This window comes from Equus caballus, chromosome 6 (assembly GCF_041296265.1).
Source record: "Equus caballus isolate H_3958 breed thoroughbred chromosome 6, TB-T2T, whole genome shotgun sequence".
NCBI lineage: Eukaryota > Metazoa > Chordata > Mammalia > Perissodactyla > Equidae > Equus > Equus caballus.
In genome coordinates, this window is record NC_091689.1 from 72,468,040 (window position 1) to 72,488,088 (window position 20,049).

The 20,049-nt window shown below is 36.0% G+C and overlaps 1 protein-coding gene across 3 annotated transcripts in view; it reads left to right on the forward strand.

The window, feature by feature from the left end:
- LRRK2 (leucine rich repeat kinase 2) overlaps window positions 1-20,049 on the forward strand; it is a 134,344-nt gene that overhangs the window by 105,603 nt on the left and 8,692 nt on the right. For 2 of the 3 annotated variants that reach the window (XM_014740975.3, XM_070270127.1), the window contains exons 42-47: window positions 9,601-9,771; window positions 11,530-11,630; window positions 14,504-14,698; window positions 15,933-16,126; window positions 17,385-17,457; window positions 18,244-18,428. In XM_014740975.3, coding sequence (XP_014596461.2) covers window positions 9,601-9,771; window positions 11,530-11,630; window positions 14,504-14,698; window positions 15,933-16,126; window positions 17,385-17,457; window positions 18,244-18,428 — 919 coding nt within the window. Of the gene's footprint in view, window positions 1-9,600; window positions 9,772-11,507; window positions 11,631-14,503; window positions 14,699-15,932; window positions 16,127-17,384; window positions 17,458-18,243; window positions 18,429-20,049 lie in introns of those variants that run through there. The other variant, XR_011439737.1, reaches the window with a different exon arrangement.

The following is a 20,049-nucleotide window of genomic DNA, read 5'->3' on the forward strand; positions in this document are numbered from 1 at the left end:
GTATTCTGGCTACGAGTGTTTCTGGGTTGTTCGGTAATAATAAAATATGATCTCTTGAGTATCTGTTGTGTACCAGGCTCAGTGCCAGATACATTAGACACACAGTGTCTTATCCTCGTGCCAGGGCGGAAAGTTAGCTTTTTTCTTCTCATCTGTAAAACGAGGAAGCTGAGGCTCAGCAAGACTATGTAATTTGCACAGTCACGCAGGAAGTGGCCAAGATAAGAACTCAGTCTAAATGAGAATTGAATCCAGAGCTATTTGGCTTTAAATTCTATGGTCTTTCTCCTAGATCACATGCAACTCTAACATGTACTTTAACAGGTTTATATATATTCAGTCTTAGTTGTTAAACAGCCAAAATAAACAAAGCAAAATGACAGGGCCACAAACAGCAAGTGTTGTCAAGTACAGGTTTGGAAGAATAATCTTAAAGGATGGAATTCCACAGCCTTATATACTCCCACCTAGAAAATGTGGGCAGAGAACAGGGATCTTAACTTGGAAGACCTGTTTGTTACTCTTGTGTCACACGAAGGTAGTCGGGCCCCTCAACTGAGGCCTGCACTTGGTTCCCCATTCATTCCCCAACCCAGTCACTCTGTTCATGGACTGGAAATCCTGCTCTTGAAGCCTTGTCCACCTACTTGGACAGCAGATCTTTCTGGTCCCTGTTGACTTTGCTGTGGGACTCGAGCCTGCCACCTCCCTCCGCGGGCTGGGCCAGCTACCAGCCAGCTCAGTTCAACTCTGTTCAAACTCATGGCCCTTCACATGTTAAGTATCTGACTTCCTGGTTTCAGTCAAATCTTCTATAAAGTTCAGTATCCAGCTGATTCTTCATGTCAATCCAGATACTCATTCCTAGTCCCATTTAATCTCCTATATCAATGTGTGGTAGCATAAATATGGAGAAAGATCATGGCAGAAAAACCTGGAACCTGATCCTTTCTATTCTGCCCCCACTTCCCCTTGGCTGCTTAATATATTGTATGCATTTTTTTCTTGCTACATGCCAGACCTTCTCTTTATCATTACTGTATTTATTATTGTCAGAGCACTTCTAATCATCCCAGTCTTAAACTCTGCCTCAAATTTTAAATAACGGTAACTGTCACCATTGCTATCACCATCACCAAACTTTTCATTCTCCAAAGCAATTATGTCTGAGAAGAAAATCATTCTCTTTTGTATGATTTGAACTATCTCCTTGTCTTTTCCTTTTAATGGATCTTCCTGTTAATGTTATAACTTTTAACCTGGAAACTTCTAGAGAAACAAAAGACCACGTATTTATTAAATTTTTGTGTATTTCTGTATTAAACCTTACTGTGGTGCATTCACCCTGTGAGTGCATGTGAGTGTGGGTTCGTTACTGATGTCTCAGAGAAGTCGGCAATGGGAAAAAACCTTTTCTGTGGCACCTTTAGAGTTAAACAGAGCCTCATGCTTAGCCCTTAGCACGGGTTGATTATCTCATTTAATCCTTATGACCCTCTGACATAGGTCCTATTACTGTTCCTGGTCTACAGATAAGGAAACTAAAGCTTAGGGACCATTAACAATGTCTATAGGATTGTACAAGATGCAAACCCAAGCTGCCTGAGAGCAGAGCCCCCCGCCAGCTACCATCGCAGCTGGAACGCAAAGGTAGAAACACTTCTCTTATTGGCAAGGTCCACAGTTCAGTGTCTGTCTACATTTTGAAAGATAAATATGAAATGAATACTTTCAACTTTAAGCAACTTGGAGAGCTTCACCTTTAACTCAGTCAAGTGGATATATTTATATTGTATCCTGTTGGGAGTGACAGTTAATTCTGGGTCCTGTGACAGTTGCACTGTTGACTGAGATGGATGCTGACTGATGGTGTCAACTCTGCCAACATCCATAGAAATGTAACAATCTTTGGGTAAATAGAAATCTTATTCTCTAGTTATTCACTATCATCTGATAGAGATTATGAAACATGCTCTACTCACACTTCTCTGAAAGTAAAAAAGAAAGAAAATATGCTTCTGTGCATTTTGTGATATATAATCAGACCTAATTTATAAATTTCTTATATTTTTGATCTATGGACCTTTTTTTATTTACTCATTGCATTTGTTAAGACTTACCTGAAAAATTATTTCTAAAAATAGTTTTTAGACAATGAATCACTTTTTCCCAATTATTTTAACATTGTAATTGTTATGATAATTCTCCAAGAGAAAATTATCCTTATTTTTTATTCATTCATTCATGCATTTGGCAATAATTTATTGAACGTTTACCAAAAACCAAACTGGTGCTACTACTTAATAGCTATGTGGTGTTCCTCAAGGTTCGCTTTCTGGGGCTCGGTTTTCATTTCTGTAAATTGTGGTGAGAAATATAATGCCTACCTCACAGGGTTGTTGGAAGGGTAAAATGAAGTAGTCCATATAAATAGCGTAGAAAAGGGTTTGGCATATTGCAGATGCCCCAAGTATGTTAGCCATTGCTGCAGTGGTGAATTTGGGGAATGTGCATGAATAAGTGTAAATTTTGCCCTCCGGAAGTACACATTCTACCAGGAGAAATAGTGCTGTAAACAAATAATCATAAAGCATTGTGTCAGTTTCAATAGGAGATCTAGTTCAAGGCAGAGAGAGAGCACAAGGGAGCAAGTGATTAGCTGAGCTGTAAGTCGTCAGAACTTCCTTGAAAGGGAGGGTGATTATGGAATTATGTCTTAAAGGATAAGCTGGAGGCTTGAGAAAAACATAATAAAAGAGCAGGAGGAGACATTGCAGGTAAAAGGTACTAAGGTATAAAGTGACTTGTTCAGATAACTGCAAGAAATTCTGCCTGGTCTAAGTGACAGGTGGCCGATGGAGGATTATTTAGTTAAGTGTTTTTCAATTCTGACTGTATATTAGATAACATATAGAGCTTAAAAAAAAAAGGTATCCACTGGGCCTATGTTCTTTACAATTCTGTTTAGTAGGTGTGGAGCAGGGGCTCTTAGTCTGGCCACATGTTAGGAGCTTCTGGAAGACTTTCAAATATATGGGTCCCAGGATCTGACTCCCAGGGTTTCTGATTTAACTAGTTTACGGTGGACTCCAGACATTGATGCTACTTAAATGATCTCCAGGTGATCCCAATGTGCATCCAAGGTCGGGACTTACTGGTCTAGAATGAGGATCAAGAACATCTGCAGTTTTTTAAGTACCACAAATGATTCTGAAAAAGTGTGACGATTTTCTGGCTCATTAAGTGCTTTTAAAGTCATGCCAAATAATTTAATGTCTAAGTTATAGGAAGTAATTGAAAAATATTCTCATTTGTTAGCAAAAGGTTCCTATCTCTACATCATATATAGTGTGTATGAATTGATTATAAGATGGGCAGCTCAAAATTTGGTACTGTTTCACAACGGGGGAAAATGTTATTTATAGAAAAAATTTAACGAGATAATTAGCATTTACTCTAGATTTTAAGAGTATGAGCTGTGATATTAACAAGCTATAAATTATGAAAGTGTGTAAATATGAATAGAGTTCAGATGTGTATTCAAATTTTTAAAAAGGCGGTCTCGATTATTTTAAATTGATCTTTCTCGGTGCACATTCCAGGCACTGCCTTCTAGGATTCTGTAGATACAGAGATAGATATGACTGAGTGAACTGTTGGCTGGCTGGAATCTATTCAACATGGGCTGTGGAGTCAGACTGTCTGGGTTTGATTCCTTGCTCTACACTTACTAGCTGAGGCTGCAGAAATTACCTAACTTCTCTCCTTGCTTATGCAGTAGTACCTAGGAATAGTGTCTATCCTAGGGGATTGTTGTGCAAATTAAATGAGAAATTCATATAAAATATTTAGCACAATGCCTGGCATATTCCTAGCTGCCTTTCCTTCCAGGACTCCCTGCTCTGTCTTCTAACTTAGGGGGGCCCATGTTCGTGTTCCCCTTCCCTGTGCCGTGGGCTTGGAACTCTGCCAGACACTGAGTACTCACCTTATTTGTTTGCTCTCTCTCAGGGATCACTGTCCTGTGCTCCTGGTATCCAGTGTTTCATATATTTTGTCTGCTTATTTCACTGTATTATGCAGGATGGTAAATCTAGCCCCTGTTATTCCATCTTAGCTAGAAATAGAAGTGACACATGTTTAAATAAATGAGTTATTTGAACAGCCTAGTCCCACAATGTACATTTAGGATTTCAGTTAACCCTTAACATTTCTAGTCTTTGAAGGCCCTCGATGCTAAATAGGGTGTCCATGCTTATGGTTGTTTGGTGCACGAGCACCATAGATCATTCACAGTATCAGATCATAGATCATGTGGCAGTATTGTCCCTTTGTAAAGATGCGGGAAATGTTCCTATTTCCAGCCTTTCCCAATGGCAGGTAATATTAAAAGTGTTCATTTTTATCCCAAATTAAATTTAGTGGTGAATACATTGAACAGCTTGAAAGTTTATTCTTCCTGTAACTACTATGGGTAACACATATAATTAAATACAAGGCAGACATTTTTGAAGAACTTGCAGTCGCTGTTCCCGGGAAGTCCTCAGTGATAAAGATACACGTACCATGGCTTGGAGGATGTTCTCATGGTTGGATTGATAATCAAACGTTATGTTGATGGCTTAGGTCTTAACACCCTCAGTCCCCCTGCAACCATTTTGGGTTTTGAAGTTGAGTCCATGATGAGGCAACTCAGGCAAGTCATTTTAAAGTAAGATTTGATTTGCAAAACGTAAGGGCATGAGGTGAAAGCAGCAAATGCTGTTGAGCAGGTCAGTAGATGTGTTTCTAATAAATTAGTGGAAATAATGCTTCATACTCTGCTAACATAGAGATAGGACTATATCTAGATTTAGATGTGCTTAAGTTTTTATGTACATATTGTATTGTAAATTTTGCTTGTTTGATTTGTTTTCTTTTTCTACTTAATATTTCATGGACATCTTTTTATGTCAAATATTAGTTTTAACAGTTACGTAATATTTCATTTCTGGGACATACAGTAATTTATTTAACCACATCTTAATGTATATGTAAGTTTTTTCTAAGTCTTTGATATATTGGAAGTGCTTTAATTAACAGACTCCTAAATTAAAAACTTTTCATTTATGGAACTAATTTTTTAAACATTAAATTCATAGGAAGGGTATTGCTGGGTATACTTATTTTGAATTTTGAAACACTGATTGCCTTCTAGAAAGATTTGTCAATTAAAATTCCCTCAATACTTGAATTAGAGCACCTGTTTTCCATTCTGGGTTTGTTAGTGTTTTAAATCTTCGTAAAGTTGATAGTCAAAAAGTGATGATCTGGCGGCTGGCCTGGTGGCGTCGTGGTTGAGTTCATGTGTCTGCTTCGGCGGCCCGGCGTTCACAGGTTTGGATCCCAGGTGCAGAGCTGTGCACCGCTCATTAAGTCACGCTGTGGTGGCATCCCACATGCAAATAGAGGAAGATTGGTACGAATGTTAGCTCAGGGACAATCTTCCTCACATACACACAAATTAATTAATTAAAAATGTGCTAATTTAATGTTTTTAGTTTTCAAATATTTAATCATTTGTTTATTTGCTTATTTTCTTATTTGAGGCCAAGCAACCTTTTATGTATGGGACATATATTTTTTCTTTCATATTTTGTACATTTTCATGTCTTTACTCATTTAATCCACTTTTTTTCTTATTCATTTGTAACATTCATTCGTTAATGTTGGCTTTTTTCTTTCGTGTGTTACAAATGGTTTCCAGTTTATGGTTTGTCTTTTAAACTTGGGCATGGCATTTTGCTGTTGCAAAGTTTGAAGTTTTTCGGTAAACAAATTTTCTCTTCTTTTACCTTTTGGAATCTGATTTTCCTGACATGTGTGGTCCGAGATATAGGAAGGGCAGGGATGGTAGGCGTGATCTGCCCCAGTGCAAGCAGTTGCTTTCTATTTTTAAATTCCCTAAAGGCAATATATCTCCCTCAGCTCTCAGCCTTTGGGCCCCTACCACCCCACCTTTGGTACAGAGGGTGATTATGAATTGAATTTTGAATTCCACTATTATCCCAATATTATCAACTTAATTATGAATATTCCTTTAGTACTCTCATTGCTACCTAGTCTACATTCACACTTTCGGTTCATCAAAATTTTATTAGGTGTAGGGAGTAATGTAGCTACTCCGTTTTTTCTTTAGCAAACAACTGATACTGTTATTTATTATAAAATCTGTCTTCTCCCTACTGTTTTGATGCCGCCTTTATGCGTCTCTCCTGCGTATTTGGGTCTAAGTCCTCCACGCAGTGTCAATGTTGTGTCCTTCTGTTTTGGTAGAATATTGAATATTTTAGTTGTGTAATTTTGTCGGACAATCTGATTTAAATTGTTGTTTACTCAGCATTTTTGAAATTCATGATTTTCAAGTGGATATGATAACCTTTTCAGAGAAACAAATTATAGTAATATTTTATGTATTTTTGTATTTAAATGTATGGATTGTAGATATATCTCAAGTTATTATACATGTGTTGTTGATTAAATGTCATTTTATTGCTACCTGTGACAACATATTTGATCTAGACTGGCCCATTTGATGGATAATGATCGTATCATCCTTCAATGTTTATTATTTGACGGAGATTTTTCCTAATGGCATCTACTGCTCCATAGATAACTTTAAAGGAAATTGTTAGTGCAATCAAGAAACTAGAAATTCACTGGATGAGTTTCAAGAAGCATTTAGAAGTGCATTATATTATAATTGAGATACCCCCTCAATATATAAATAAGGATTATGTTCTCCTGCTGGGGATCATGTCAGTGAAGACATTTATTTTGAAAGGGAGAAGACAAGAAGGCTAAAACCACTTCCATTTTGAAATAAATATTCCTTTCCATATCCTTACAATTATATTTTATAGTGTCCCCTGACTCATTGTGAAAAAACATTCTAACCTTCTGCACAGCTCTGAGACTTGTGAATTGATGCTTAGAGGTGTAAGACTATTGTAAAGGATGTGAGCATTAGATGAGATTTTAGACTAAGTGAGCCCTCAAGTCTCTTCCTGCTCTAAGATCCTGTGATTCCAAATCCTAAAGTTGCTAACAGTAAATTCATCAAGGAAAAATATGTCAAATGTTTTAATAGTCTTTGAATAGTCCTTGATATAATAGATACCCAATAAATGTGTTGAATGAATAATAAATAATTGGATAAGGTTTAAATTAGCCTCCAAAATCCCTTTTAAATTCTAGAAAGGTCTGCATAAATGTTGTTAATGAACTAGCTAATGTGCAGGTAACTTATTATTTTTAAGTACTCTTGACTTTACCATTTGTTGTCTGTGTGGCCTTAGGAAAACACATAACATTTTTTTTTTTTGAGGAAGATTAGCCCTGAGCTAACTACTGACAATCCTCCTCTTTTTGCTGAGGAAGACTGGCCCTGAGCTAACATCCATGCCCATCTTCCTCTACTTTATACGTGCGATGCCTACCCACAGCATGGCTTTTGCCAAGCAGTGCCGTGTCTGCACCCGGGATCTGAACCAGCGAACCCCGGGCTGCCGAGAAGCGGAACATGTGCACTTAACTGCTGCCCCACCAGGCCGGCCCCAAAATGCATAATATTTGTAAAAGGATTATATTATTTGTAAAATGAAAAGTCCTCATCTGCCTATCACAGATGACTCTCGTGCATAGCAAATGAAATATTCAAGAAGGTATCTGTAAAATGCTATAGCAATATGAATTAGGAGCTATTGTGATATGTTTACATTATGTCACATGTACAGTTTATTAGGGATCTATTTTAGAACTATGTCAATTATTTACACAGTTCTTTAGCTTAGGGTTTGAGACATATTATGGCTATGTAGGAAAATGTTCTTATTCTAAGGAAATGCATGGTATCGTTTGGGCTGAAATATTGTATCTGCAACTTAATATAATATGTCAAATATTATGTATATAATATACAGTGTTATATGGCATATAACATACGTTATATATGCTATATATATAGTGTGTATATGTATGTATGTATCTATCTATATATATAGAGAGAGAGACAGAGTGAGAGAGAGAGAGACAGGGAGAAAGACAGAGAGATACAAATGTGAAAAATGGTAACAGTGAGCGTGTGTTTGTGTGTGTGTGTTTGTAGAAAGAGAGAGACTGTGAACTAATGTGGCAAAATGTTAGCAATTAGCACAGAAGCGTTATCATGCTCAAATTTGACGTCTCCATCCTTTGGACTCTCCATGTCCTTCCAGTCTAGCAAAGGCCTGCTGGGCTGCATCTTTTGCTGGTAAGCTCTGTCAAACAACGGGTTCCAAATTCAGTCCATTTACTCCTTGAAGATCATGAGTTCGTTCTTTGTTATAGTTTCCTGACGTATATTTAAACTACTGTAACCATCATCTATGTTCATTGTAGGAAATTCGGAAGTATAGAAAGAAAATAAAAGCTACTCATAATTTCAGCACATGGAAATAATCGTGTTACATTTGGATGTATTTCTTTGTAGTCTTTAATTATGCACGTTTTCAACAACTTTTTACTTTGAAAATGTTTAAGCCTACATAAAAGCTGAAAGAATAGGACAATCTAGACCCACGTACCCTTCATGTAGATTCATTATTATTAATTTTTGCCACACTATTCTTTTCTCTCTCACTCTCTTTGTATATAAATATGAGTTTTTGAAACTAAGTTGTGACATCATGTTATGTTGTCCCTAAATATGTTGGCATGTGTTTTCTTAGAATAAGGATTTTTAAAAACATAATCACAATACCATTATCACAGTTAAGAAAATTAATTCTGTTGATTTTTGTTATATATTTGATAAACTTTCTGTCTATTCAGAATTATATCCTATATTTTCTTTTCATTTATGTTATAGCATGTCATCTTAAAAATGATTTTTAAGTTTCTGCATGGTATACATTATTTAACCAATTTCCTTTTATGGTTGGAATTATTTAGATGGTTGATATTTTTACTATTATGAATAATGTTAAAATTACTCTTTTTTTCTGAAAAATTTAAAAGAGATTTATCTCTATTGTAGAATGAAAGGTTTTATTTCTCTTTAAAATAATTTTAGGCATGAACCAACCCCTGAGAGAGGGCTTTTATTTGTTTTAGTCATGATTTTATTTTTATTTTTCTATTGGGTAGAAGGGGCAGAGTCGCAAGTTCTCGAAATAGTGAATGAAGGCTTTGGAATTTTAGCCAGGTTGAAGTGTCTTGGAGTGAAGTCTAGCAATCTCCTTCCTGACCCCTTGTTTGTTTGAAACACTGCCCTTATTAGGCATGAGAAAAATGATACTGCTTTTTTTTTCCCTATTGGGCTTTATTTCTTCAATTATGAAGCATTACTTGATAATTTATTATTGAATGTTTATCCTTACTATTCATCAAGATCAACCTTGAGGCGAAATGTCCTGGGGCAGGGCTGTTAATTGCTTGATTAAGGTGTCTCCATTTGAGAAGACGGGCGGTTCAGCATGGTTCTCTCTGACTCTTCTCAGCTTATATGCCTAAGTATAGGCCTCCTGGGGTGTTGGGGCATTGGTGCCGGGCATATTTATTCGTATGTCTGTTTGCTTTCAGGGTTTCGTGCACCTGAAGTTGCTAGAGGAAATGTTATTTATAACCAACAGGCTGATGTTTATTCATTTGGTTTACTACTCTATGACATTTTGACAACTGGAGGCAGAATAGCAGAGGGTTTGAAGTTTCCAAATGAGTTTGATGAATTGGCAATACAAGGAAAATTACCTGGTAAGTTTTATTTCACCTTCAATAAAGATTTTTTTTTTTAATATCAGCAGCTTCATTTCCAAGTTCTTTAACTGTAGTTGTATACTTAATTCATTTCATAGCTGATAATTTTTTGTTTAGTGCATGAATATTCTTAAATCCTTGTGACTAATTCATAAAAATCACGTGAGTAAGATAGCAGTTTTAGGCCTTTTTTTGACATCTCAAATTAGTGTTGATGAATTTGGTATATATTTAGAAGAACACTGAGAAAAGGAAATTGCTGTTAGAACTCCAGGTTTAGTGTTTTCTGTTCTCATAAAGAGTTACTGGGGTTGGCCCTGTGGCATAGTGGTTGAGTTCAGTGGGCTCTGCTTTGGTGGCCCAGGTTCACAGGTTTGGATCCTGGGCACAGACCTGTACCACTTGTCAGCCATGCTGTGGCAGCAACCCACATACCAAAAATAGAGGAAAATTGGCACAGATGTTAGCTCAGGGCTAATCTTCCTTGAGCAAAAAAAGAGGAATATTGGCAACAGATGTTAGCTTAGGGGTAATCTTCTTCAGGAAAAAAAAAAGAAGAGTTACTACATACCTATGAGCCTGGAATGTTTTCATTTTCTTGGAGTGAAATAATTTATATGCAGGAATGGAAGCTTGAATTATTTAAATGATAATTTTTAGCAGCAAATATTAATAAGAATTAGTAAATGAGTATTTAATGAGATCAAATCTCATTTTGAATGGTTGTCATGCTTTCAAGAAATTCTAGGAATTTGTCATTCATTCCTTGACTATTACTTCAGTTCCTACTACAAAGTATTCTTTTAAATATATTTAGCTTTTCTCATATTTTCTGCTTTCCCTCTCATTTAAGAAATATATATATTTTTAAGATTGGCACCTGAGCTAACAACTGTTGCCAATCTTCCTTTTTTTTTCCTGTGTTTTCTTCTCAAATCCCCCCAGTACATAGTTGTATATATTTTAGTTGTGGGTCCTTCTAGTTGTGGCATGTGGGATGCCACCTCAGCATGGCCTGATGAGTGGTTCCATGTCCACGCCCCGGATCCGAACCATCAAAACCCTGGGCTGCCGAAGCGGAACACTCAAACTTAACCACTCAGCCACGGGGCCAGCCCCTAAGAAATATTTTTGGCTGTATAATATGTGCCAGGTTTAGCGAATGTAGCTTTAACTATGTCCTTCGAAGGAACCTTTAAAGATTCTCAGCAAAAGTAAATTTATTATCCTTTAGATAAACTTCAGACACAATCTGAGTCACCCTCCTTATCTTACCAGTTAGCTATCCAGTGCAAGTTTCCAAATCTATATTTTACACCAACCAGAAGAATGGCATTCCTCTTGTAAGAAACAAATGTGCACAAACCTACTGTGGGTATCTGACGATTAAATGCTTGCCTACTCTGAATAGTTAAATAAAAAGTATTTCCAAAGAAGTCCAGTTATTATATGGACAAAAGTGTTTTCAAAGTCTATTTGAAATGCAGGAATGGAATGAAAATTTATTATTTTATTCGATTGGTATTTGTTTCTCTTTTTTATACCATAAAAAATCAAGAAATCTTTTTTGATGTCTCTAGTAGAGATAAAGCTAATGAAATTAGCTTTTGTGAGAAGTAGATTCGTAATAAATTTAGGATTATGGAGATCAATGTTTTCCTTTGCAATGTCTGGATCTTTTATATGCATTGAGTGGAAATAAAATAATTGTTCTGATTTGTCTAACGTTCTAGCGTATGTTTTGGAATGTTTTAGATCCAGTTAGAGAATATGGTTGTGCCCCATGGCCTATGGTTGAGAAGTTAATTAAGAACTGTTTGAAAGAAAACCCTCAAGAAAGGCCTACTTCTGCCCAGGTATTCTTATAGTCAAAATTTATGCATATTTTGTACAGAACATAAAATAAATGCATATATGTATGCACACACACACATAGACACACACATATATATAGTCTTCACATGTATATAATCAAACATATAACTAAACACACACAGTTTAAAACAGATAGAAAGCAAAACTCCTGTATCTTCCACCACCCCAGGCACAAAAAGAAAGAACACTGCCAACACCTCAGAAGCTCCCATATGCCTCTTCCTGATTGCATCTCTCTCGTTTCCATATAGATGTAGGCACTTTCCTGACTTTTTACATAATCCTTGCTTTTCTTTTCTTTATGGTTTTGCTACCCAGTTAGTTTTCCTATATTCATAGTTTATGTAAATGGAATAATAATCACAAAGTATTGTGAGGTTTTTTGGTGGTTCTCCCAACAGTATTTTGTAAGTTTCCTTCAGGCTGTTGAATATAGCTGTTGGTTATTTTCACTGCTAGACCATTCCACTGTTTGAATGCACAATATATTTACTTATGATCATGTTGATGGGTATTGGTATTGCTTTCAGTTTTTTGCTGTTATAAACAGTGCTGCTAGGAGCATGGTTGTACATGTCTCCTGGTGCAGCTTATCTGAGAACTGCTTTGTGGTGTTTACCTAGGAGTTGAATTGCAGAATCCTAGGATATGTGAATATCCAGATTTTTTCTGTAGAAGTTGTACCAGCTTAACATTTCCATCGCCTGATACTAGGGTAGCTATTTCTCTGTATCTTCTCCCTAAATTTTGATACTATCTAACGTCTTAATTTTTTCCATGTAGGTTCAGTCTTGTGTATTGATTTACATTTTCCTAATTACTAGTAAGGATGAACATCTCCTTATGTGTTTATTGGTCATATATATGTCTCCTCTTCTGGGAAATGCTTGTTCATTATTTTCCCATTTTTCTACTGGGTTATTTGCATGCAAATGAAATAAGAAAAAGAGAGTCTTTATTGTGTAGTAATCCTTTGTTCACTATATCTGTTGCAAATTTCTTTTCCCAATTTGTGGTTTGCCTTTTTATTTCCTGTAGAGTACCTTTTGATGAACAGAATTTCTTAATTTTCATGTAGATAAATTTAGCAATTCTTTTATGGTTATTACTTTTGGGGTCCTATTTTAAGAAGTCCTTATCTCTCCCAGAGTCTCAAAAATATTAACCTATGGTTTCTTTAAAAAAGTTTAAAAGTTTTGCCTTGACATTTGGGTTCTTAATCCATCAGGGATGGACATTTTAATCTGGATCCAGTTTTCTTTTTTTTATATGGATAACCATTTTCTTAAGCTTCATCTATTAAATAGTTTCTTCCTTTTTCCCCATTGATCTTTTTTTTCCATTTCTACTCTGTAATTTGTCTTAGATAGACACCCATATTCACACACATTCTCTTCCACTGGTCAACTTATCTACTCTTCCTCCAATGCTGTCCTGTCATAATTCCTGTAGCTTTATAATAGCCTCCTTTCTCCTCTTGTTTTTCTCCCCTAGGAATGCTTTAGCTATTCTTAAGTTTAGTTTTTTTCATATAAATTTTAAATTTATTTTATCAACTTTTATGAAAAACCCTGTTGTGCTTTGGATCAGTCTTGCAGCCTGATAATTCCTTATGGTGTTGTCAGATCTTTAATGTTTTTAAGAGATAAAAAGTTAAAGAGTTAAATTTTTTTAAGATTTAAAAAAAGAATTTCTTCACCATTTTAAGTTATTTTTAGCTTGAAGGTTTGTCCAAATAAACTTTTCTACCATATTACCATAAACAGAGCTCTTACCATGTTTTACACCGAAACAGATTTTAATAGATCAAAATAAGAGCTGCCTTTATGTTGTGGACTCTTGATGTGGTATCATAATTCACTGAAAAATTTGTGTTCAACTTTAAATTTCCTACTCAAAAATAACTGAGTTCCTATATACTGACTTTATTAAACATTATATAATCATCTTGGCTACTTGTCCTACTTGTTTTTTAACTTTGGTTATCACCAGTGTTAATCACACAGACTTTTAAAAAAATTTTATCACAGTGAAATTTTCCATAGCTTAATTATCATTTTGCTTTTTCTTGCTTTCATTTTTAATTATGTTTCACTTCTTTTTTATAGATTACATAACAACCTTGAGTTTTTTTCAAGTACATGACAGTATTTAAAAACTCTGATATCTATTTAATCTTTAAAATACAGCATATACTAGGCAAGGTGGGTAAAATCATTGCCTCTGTCAGGTGAGGCACTGAGAGAATAAAGAACTTTCTTGGGGTTTCATGAGTGGCAGGCAAGTGGCTGTGTCATGGGGCCCTAATTCCAATTTCCTGACTTCTGTTTCTCTTTCCTTACAGTGGCTCCACACTCTCTCTCTAGCTCTTTAGTGTTTGAAGGAAAAGTATAAAAACAGAATCTAGAGGTGATTTGTGAATTTTGTTGCCCGAGCTCAAAATTTCTTTTCCCTTCAGCTGTAGAAGGTCTGTTCTCTTGGCCCAAGTGTTTATTGCCAGCATGATATGGCTCTGCAGTATAAAATGCAATGAAGAATAGCTTCTGACTGCTAAATTTCTGTTCAGTTGGCACTTTTGAGATTTTCTTTTCCTTTCAAGTTACAAAACATACCATACATATGAAAGAGTATATATCATGCATACTTTAAAAATAAGTATTATTTTAATGTAATTTTATCTATAGTTTGGATTTCTTAATCTTGTTGCTCTGGGTGGGTCACAGTTTAACCAACAGATTTAGGGTTTTCTTGACAGAGCTCTAACATTTAGTCCTACATTACACATAAGAATATGAGCTTTCAAGAGGACGTGTGTTAACTTGCTGTGTGTGGTTTTATTTTTAAACTTTCTCAGGTGTTTGACATTTTGAATTCAGCTGAGTTAATCTGCCTGATGAGACATATAACAATACCTAAAAACTTGATTGTTGAATGCATGGTTGCCTCAAATCATAACAGCAAGAATGCAAGCATTTGGCTGGGCTGTGGGCACCCTGACAAAGGACAGCTTTCGTTCCTTGACTTAAATACTGAAAGATACACTTCTGAGGTAAATCTAAATACTCTTTCAATTAGAGATACTTTAGAAAACTTACTTTGCAAATTATTTTAAAGTGTGTACCAGTTAAAAAGTTACTTAGAGGCCAGCCCCGGTGGCCTAGTGGTTAAGTTTGGTGCATTATGCTTTGGCAGCCCGGGTTTGGTTCCTGGGCGCTGACCTACACCACTCAGCAGTGGTCATGCTGTGGCAGCAGCTCACATACAAAAAGAGGAAGATAGGCAATAGATGTTATTTCAGGGTGAATCTTCCTCAGGAAAAAAATAATTTACATAGGAAGAAATTAAGTAAGAGCTAATATAGGAATATTATTAAATTAACTTTCTGTTAGAACAAGAGTGTTCACATGAAATTAGATACTCTGTGTTTTGCTTTAAAATCATCTTTGTGTGTGTTGGGTCAGGATCCCTGGAAACAGAGCCTGAGATAGAGAATCTTGTATGAGTGATTTAAGAACAGAGAAACTTTTGACGAAGTACAGGAAGCCAGAAAGAGCAGGGGAAGAAGCTTAGCAAAAATGGAGTTTCTGAGGAAGTCTAGCCTCTGTTTTTACCCATAAGAAACTCTGGAGTGTGAATAGCGGCACAGATATATCCTTCCACCAGGCAAGGGGTCCAGTCTTTCATGCTCACATGTCTGTCAGTCGTTGGCTACAATCTGCCCACGGGTAGGTGTAGGGTAACCTCCCAGCCATTTCTGGGCAAGCCAGCTCCCATCAGCTAAGGGCAGTTCTGTGAACGGTGCGGCTCTGAGCTGTTAGGAGCCAACACTCAGAGCTGCTGGTGGTGGTGCGCCTGACTGGTGGAGGAGCTCTGGGTGCAGCATCTACTATATGGAGCAATCAATTGTATTGGCAAATATTAATTTCTAAACTTAAAAAGTAACCTAATATTTTGACTGTTGCCTTGAAATAAATGTTATGCCTAAACATTATTCTTAAGGTTGAACCATCCTTTTGTATTCTTTTGATGAGTGAGAAATGATACTGAGGGATAATTTTCAATATTTAATTTTAGTTTCAGATGCACTCTAGATAGGTAAAACTTGTTTGCCGGTTACCTCATTTAGTTTTGAAAATTAAATAAAATAGGTATTTTTAAAAAATTAAAAGCAACGAAGTAAAAAGAGATATGTATGTGGATAACATAATATTTTCATTCTGTACATGTTCTGGTCAGTTGAGCTAGAACCGAGTCCTTTAGAGTGTGTTTTCTTTTCTTGACAGGAAGTTACTGATAGTAGAATACTGTGCCTAGCCTTGGTGCATCTTCCTGTCGAAAAGGAAAGCTGGATTGTGTCTGGGACACAGTCTGGTATGCTCCTGGTCATCAATACCGAAGATGAGAAAAAAAGACATACCCTTGAAAAGATGACTGATTCTGTTACTTGCTTGTATTGCAATTCCTTTTCCAAGCAAAGGTATGGTGGTGAATTTGACCATTGGGGGAAAATTACATACCTCTTAGATGACTTAGTTGGTGCAGAATTGTTATAGCATCAGCAAAGATTACTCATTTTTAACAGTTTCCCATTGGTTTGCATATATTAAAGGGAATTGTGGGAGGCCACAAAGATATTTGTGATTTTTCTGTATGCAAATCAAACTGAGGCATTTATAACATAGATCAATCATTTCTTCAGGCCCTTCAGCCTTGTGCCTCATTTTACCACCACTGTGGCTCTAACTCCTTGCCACTCCTCACATAAATTCACCTTTGTAGGGCCTCTTCGAAGATGACTTCTCACTAATTCTTTCTATGAGTACCTCTGTATCAATGGCCTGTTATGTGCCAGTCTAAAACATATCAGTTAACTAACTACAAAATTGGAAAAAAGATCCAATAAATGAATTTCTAAGTTGTTAATAGGTAAAAATGACTTAATTATTATCAGTTGCAAGCATCCTTCCCCAAGGGAATTTATCTAAATGGCAGAATTTCAGGTGTGTGTAACATGTTGGTTGCTGTGATATTCGGGACAGGATTGTTTCCAGGAGCCATTAAGATTATACCCCATAGACTTCTCTGGTTTAAGTTAATCAGTACTGGAAAATAAATAAGTATTAGAAAAATGTGAAGCCCAAGTTTTTGGCTGCTGAAATATAAACTCCACTGGTAATTTTGCAGTTGAAATTATTTAGATATTGTTAAAGAAAAATTTCGTCAGGTGGAGTTAAATAGGCAAAGAAGGCTTTATTCAAGACTGTTGCCATAGGGGAGAGAGATTGAGCTCAACTTGACCGCATCAAAAGGTGGGAGAGTTTTTAACTGCTGGGATGAGCTAGTGGAAAAGTACTCGAGGACGTCAATGTGATTAGGCCATCTGCGTTTGCTAATGCTTGCTTATTGAAGTTTGGCTTGTAACCCCCAACAGACTGAGAGATAGGGGTGCTATTATTCTTGATGATGACATTTGAAAGGGAGGGCCCTCAGGTCCTTGAGAAAGACATTCCTGGATTATAAAACTGGCAAGAGGCTAGAAGATTTACGTCTCAAATGGGCGGAGAAAGAAATTACAATTTAAGTTTGCTAATGTAAATGCTGTAAGAAAAGGGAAGTCAGGGGTCCATAGTCAGGAAGAACGCTCTCTAAAGTTTGTCAAGCTAGCGGGAATGTTAAGCCCACGTCGGTCATTATAAGCATTCTTTTTTTGACTATCTTGACATTTTTCCTTTTAGCAAGCAAAAAAATTTTCTTTTGGTGGGAACTGCTGATGGCAACTTAGCGATTTTTGAAGATAAATCTGTTAAGGTAAATGTTGACTGCGTTCTACATCAAAATTTATTTTAAGTTCTTTGTTTTATGTATGCTCATCCCCACCTCCCTCCTTAAGTGATTATAAACTCCCTAAAAGCAAGGATCATAAATTCTACTTTTTATCGCCTCATGAAGTCTTTTATACAACGGATTGTGTATAAATACTTGCTGATTAACTATATATTTTATTATGAATGAGCTAGGGATAAAATGATAAATGAGATCTGCTTTATAATGTTAGGCATGGAAAAATTCTATTTCTATATAAGTGAAGTAGATAATTCCTTATAAATATATTGTGAAAAAAACAAAGGAAACAAATTTTAAATCTGGTTTGCTATCAACTTTTTCTTTGGCCATGAAGAAATCATTTAATTTTCTGTTCTGTAGAGTCTCATTTATCATTAAAGCCTTTATTACTGCGTCCATCCATTCATCTGTGATTCCATCTATTTATTCAACATCCTACCCATTCATATTCTTTCTTATCATAAAAGCTTATTATCTAATGAGAAACAAAGAAGTAGAGTATAGTCCCTAGGTTAGTTCCTGCACAGTTTTTGCATGGAGAAGTGAAGAGATTGGTTATAAGGATAATTTGTGGAATATCACTTGAATTGAATCCTGTTTTTATAAAACCTTTGAAAAATGTATCGTGAATTTTTATTTTAACACCTCTAACCATTTATGATGGGAAAGTAGTTTTTAGAAGGCTCAAATTTTAGTGTTTCTTTCTGCCAATACTCAATTTACTGAATGTGTTTTGTCTTTTTGGCAAAGTGTAAAGGAGCTGCTCCTTTGAAGACACTAAATATAGGCACTGTTAGCACTCCACTGATGTGTTTGAGTGAATCCATGAATTCAACTGAAAAAAGCATTATGTGGGGAGGATGTGGCACAAAAATCTTCTCATTTTCTGAAGATTTCACCATTCAGAAACTCATTGAGACCAGGACAAATCAGCTGTAAGTTATTCTTGTCTATATAACTGATTTACCATTTTATTCATGTTTATTCTTTATAATCATGTCAATAAAGCTATTGATAATCCCAAATGAAAGTCTTTCAAAATGCATAATTTATTTTTCTGTTATAAAATTAAACATTCATTATAGAAAACTTAGAAAATTCCAGAAAGCAGAGGGACATTAAAAAATCGCCCAGCCTAATCACGTTTGGGATAAGATATGAAAACCCATGCTAATCTTAGTAGTATTTATCAATCTAAATTTTTAACATTTTCATTATCTCTGTATCAAATTGAACATATGGAATTTGAAAGGCAATCAACTCAGTATTTTACTAAATCTATGGATTTGACACTTACATTTTGGATAATTTCCATTGAGTATTGATTGTGGGAAACATAGGCCTCAGGAATAAGAAGTCCTCTCTAGATTTGATAATTATATAGACAGCCCCTTTTCAGAAAAGTTAGTGATACCAGTTTCAAGCAAGAATAAAATAGAACATAAACCTTGTGTCAATTTGTTGTTTCAATATTTTATAGTTGTATTTTAAACAAATCACTATAGTTGTTCTTACTTATCACATTCTTCAGTGAGAAGCAGTGTAGGGTGGTGGGTAAGAGCATAAATTGTTCAAATATTGGCTTAGCCATGCATTGGTTATGCGAACTTTGGCAAGAATTTCTCAAATCTTCAGTCCTCTCTAACCTGAGGGTTGTAATGTACTGTATCTCAAAGGGATGTTTGGAAGACTAAACAAGAAAATTAATGTAAGGAGCTAACGTATTGCCCAGCACTTGGTAAGCGCTCAATAAATGTTAGCTATTATTATGATTATTATTAGCTTTGAGTCACAAATCCGTATCTCAGGGAATATCTTAGTATCTCAGTATCTGTTTAGTTGTCCAAGACTGAAACTTGGGAGTAATCTTTGACTCCTTTGTCCTTTTCTTTCTGTATTCACTTGACTCTCCTCCCGATTGACTCTCAGATTCTTGTATTTCTCACTGTTCCCACTGCTGCTGCCGTGAGCCAGGCTGTTATCCTTCATCTATGGCCGTGTTAACAACAGCATCTTTCTATTCAGTTCTCAACCTCCAACTGTGCTCCCTTCAATCCATTCTCAACATGGTGAACAGAGGGACTCTTCTAAAATGCAAATCAATCTGATGCCACTCTCCTGCTTAATACCCTTCAGTGGCATCCAGTTGTCTTTTGCATGAAATCCAAATTCCTGCCAGACCCTTTATAATGTAGTTCTTGCTTACCTCTCTAGATTCATATTTTGCAGCGCCCTTGCCTTCTGTGCTTTATCCAGACTGAAATAGTCTCAGTTCTTGAAGACAACCTGCTCCTTCTTACCCCCTGCCTTCACATGTGGTTGTCTCTTTGGCTAAATAACTGCTATTCCTATTGCCTTCTTTGGTCCAAATTTCACTGCCTCAAAGTGTCTGTGTTTGATCCCATCTGTGCCCATTAGGTGCCTCAGATTTGTTCTTTGTTGCATCTGTTATTTCCCTACACAACAGCTATCATACATTCTTATAAATATATTTTCAAAAATATTTCTTGGCACCACCAGACTTATAGGTTCTCAACATTGGTTGCACAGTAGAAA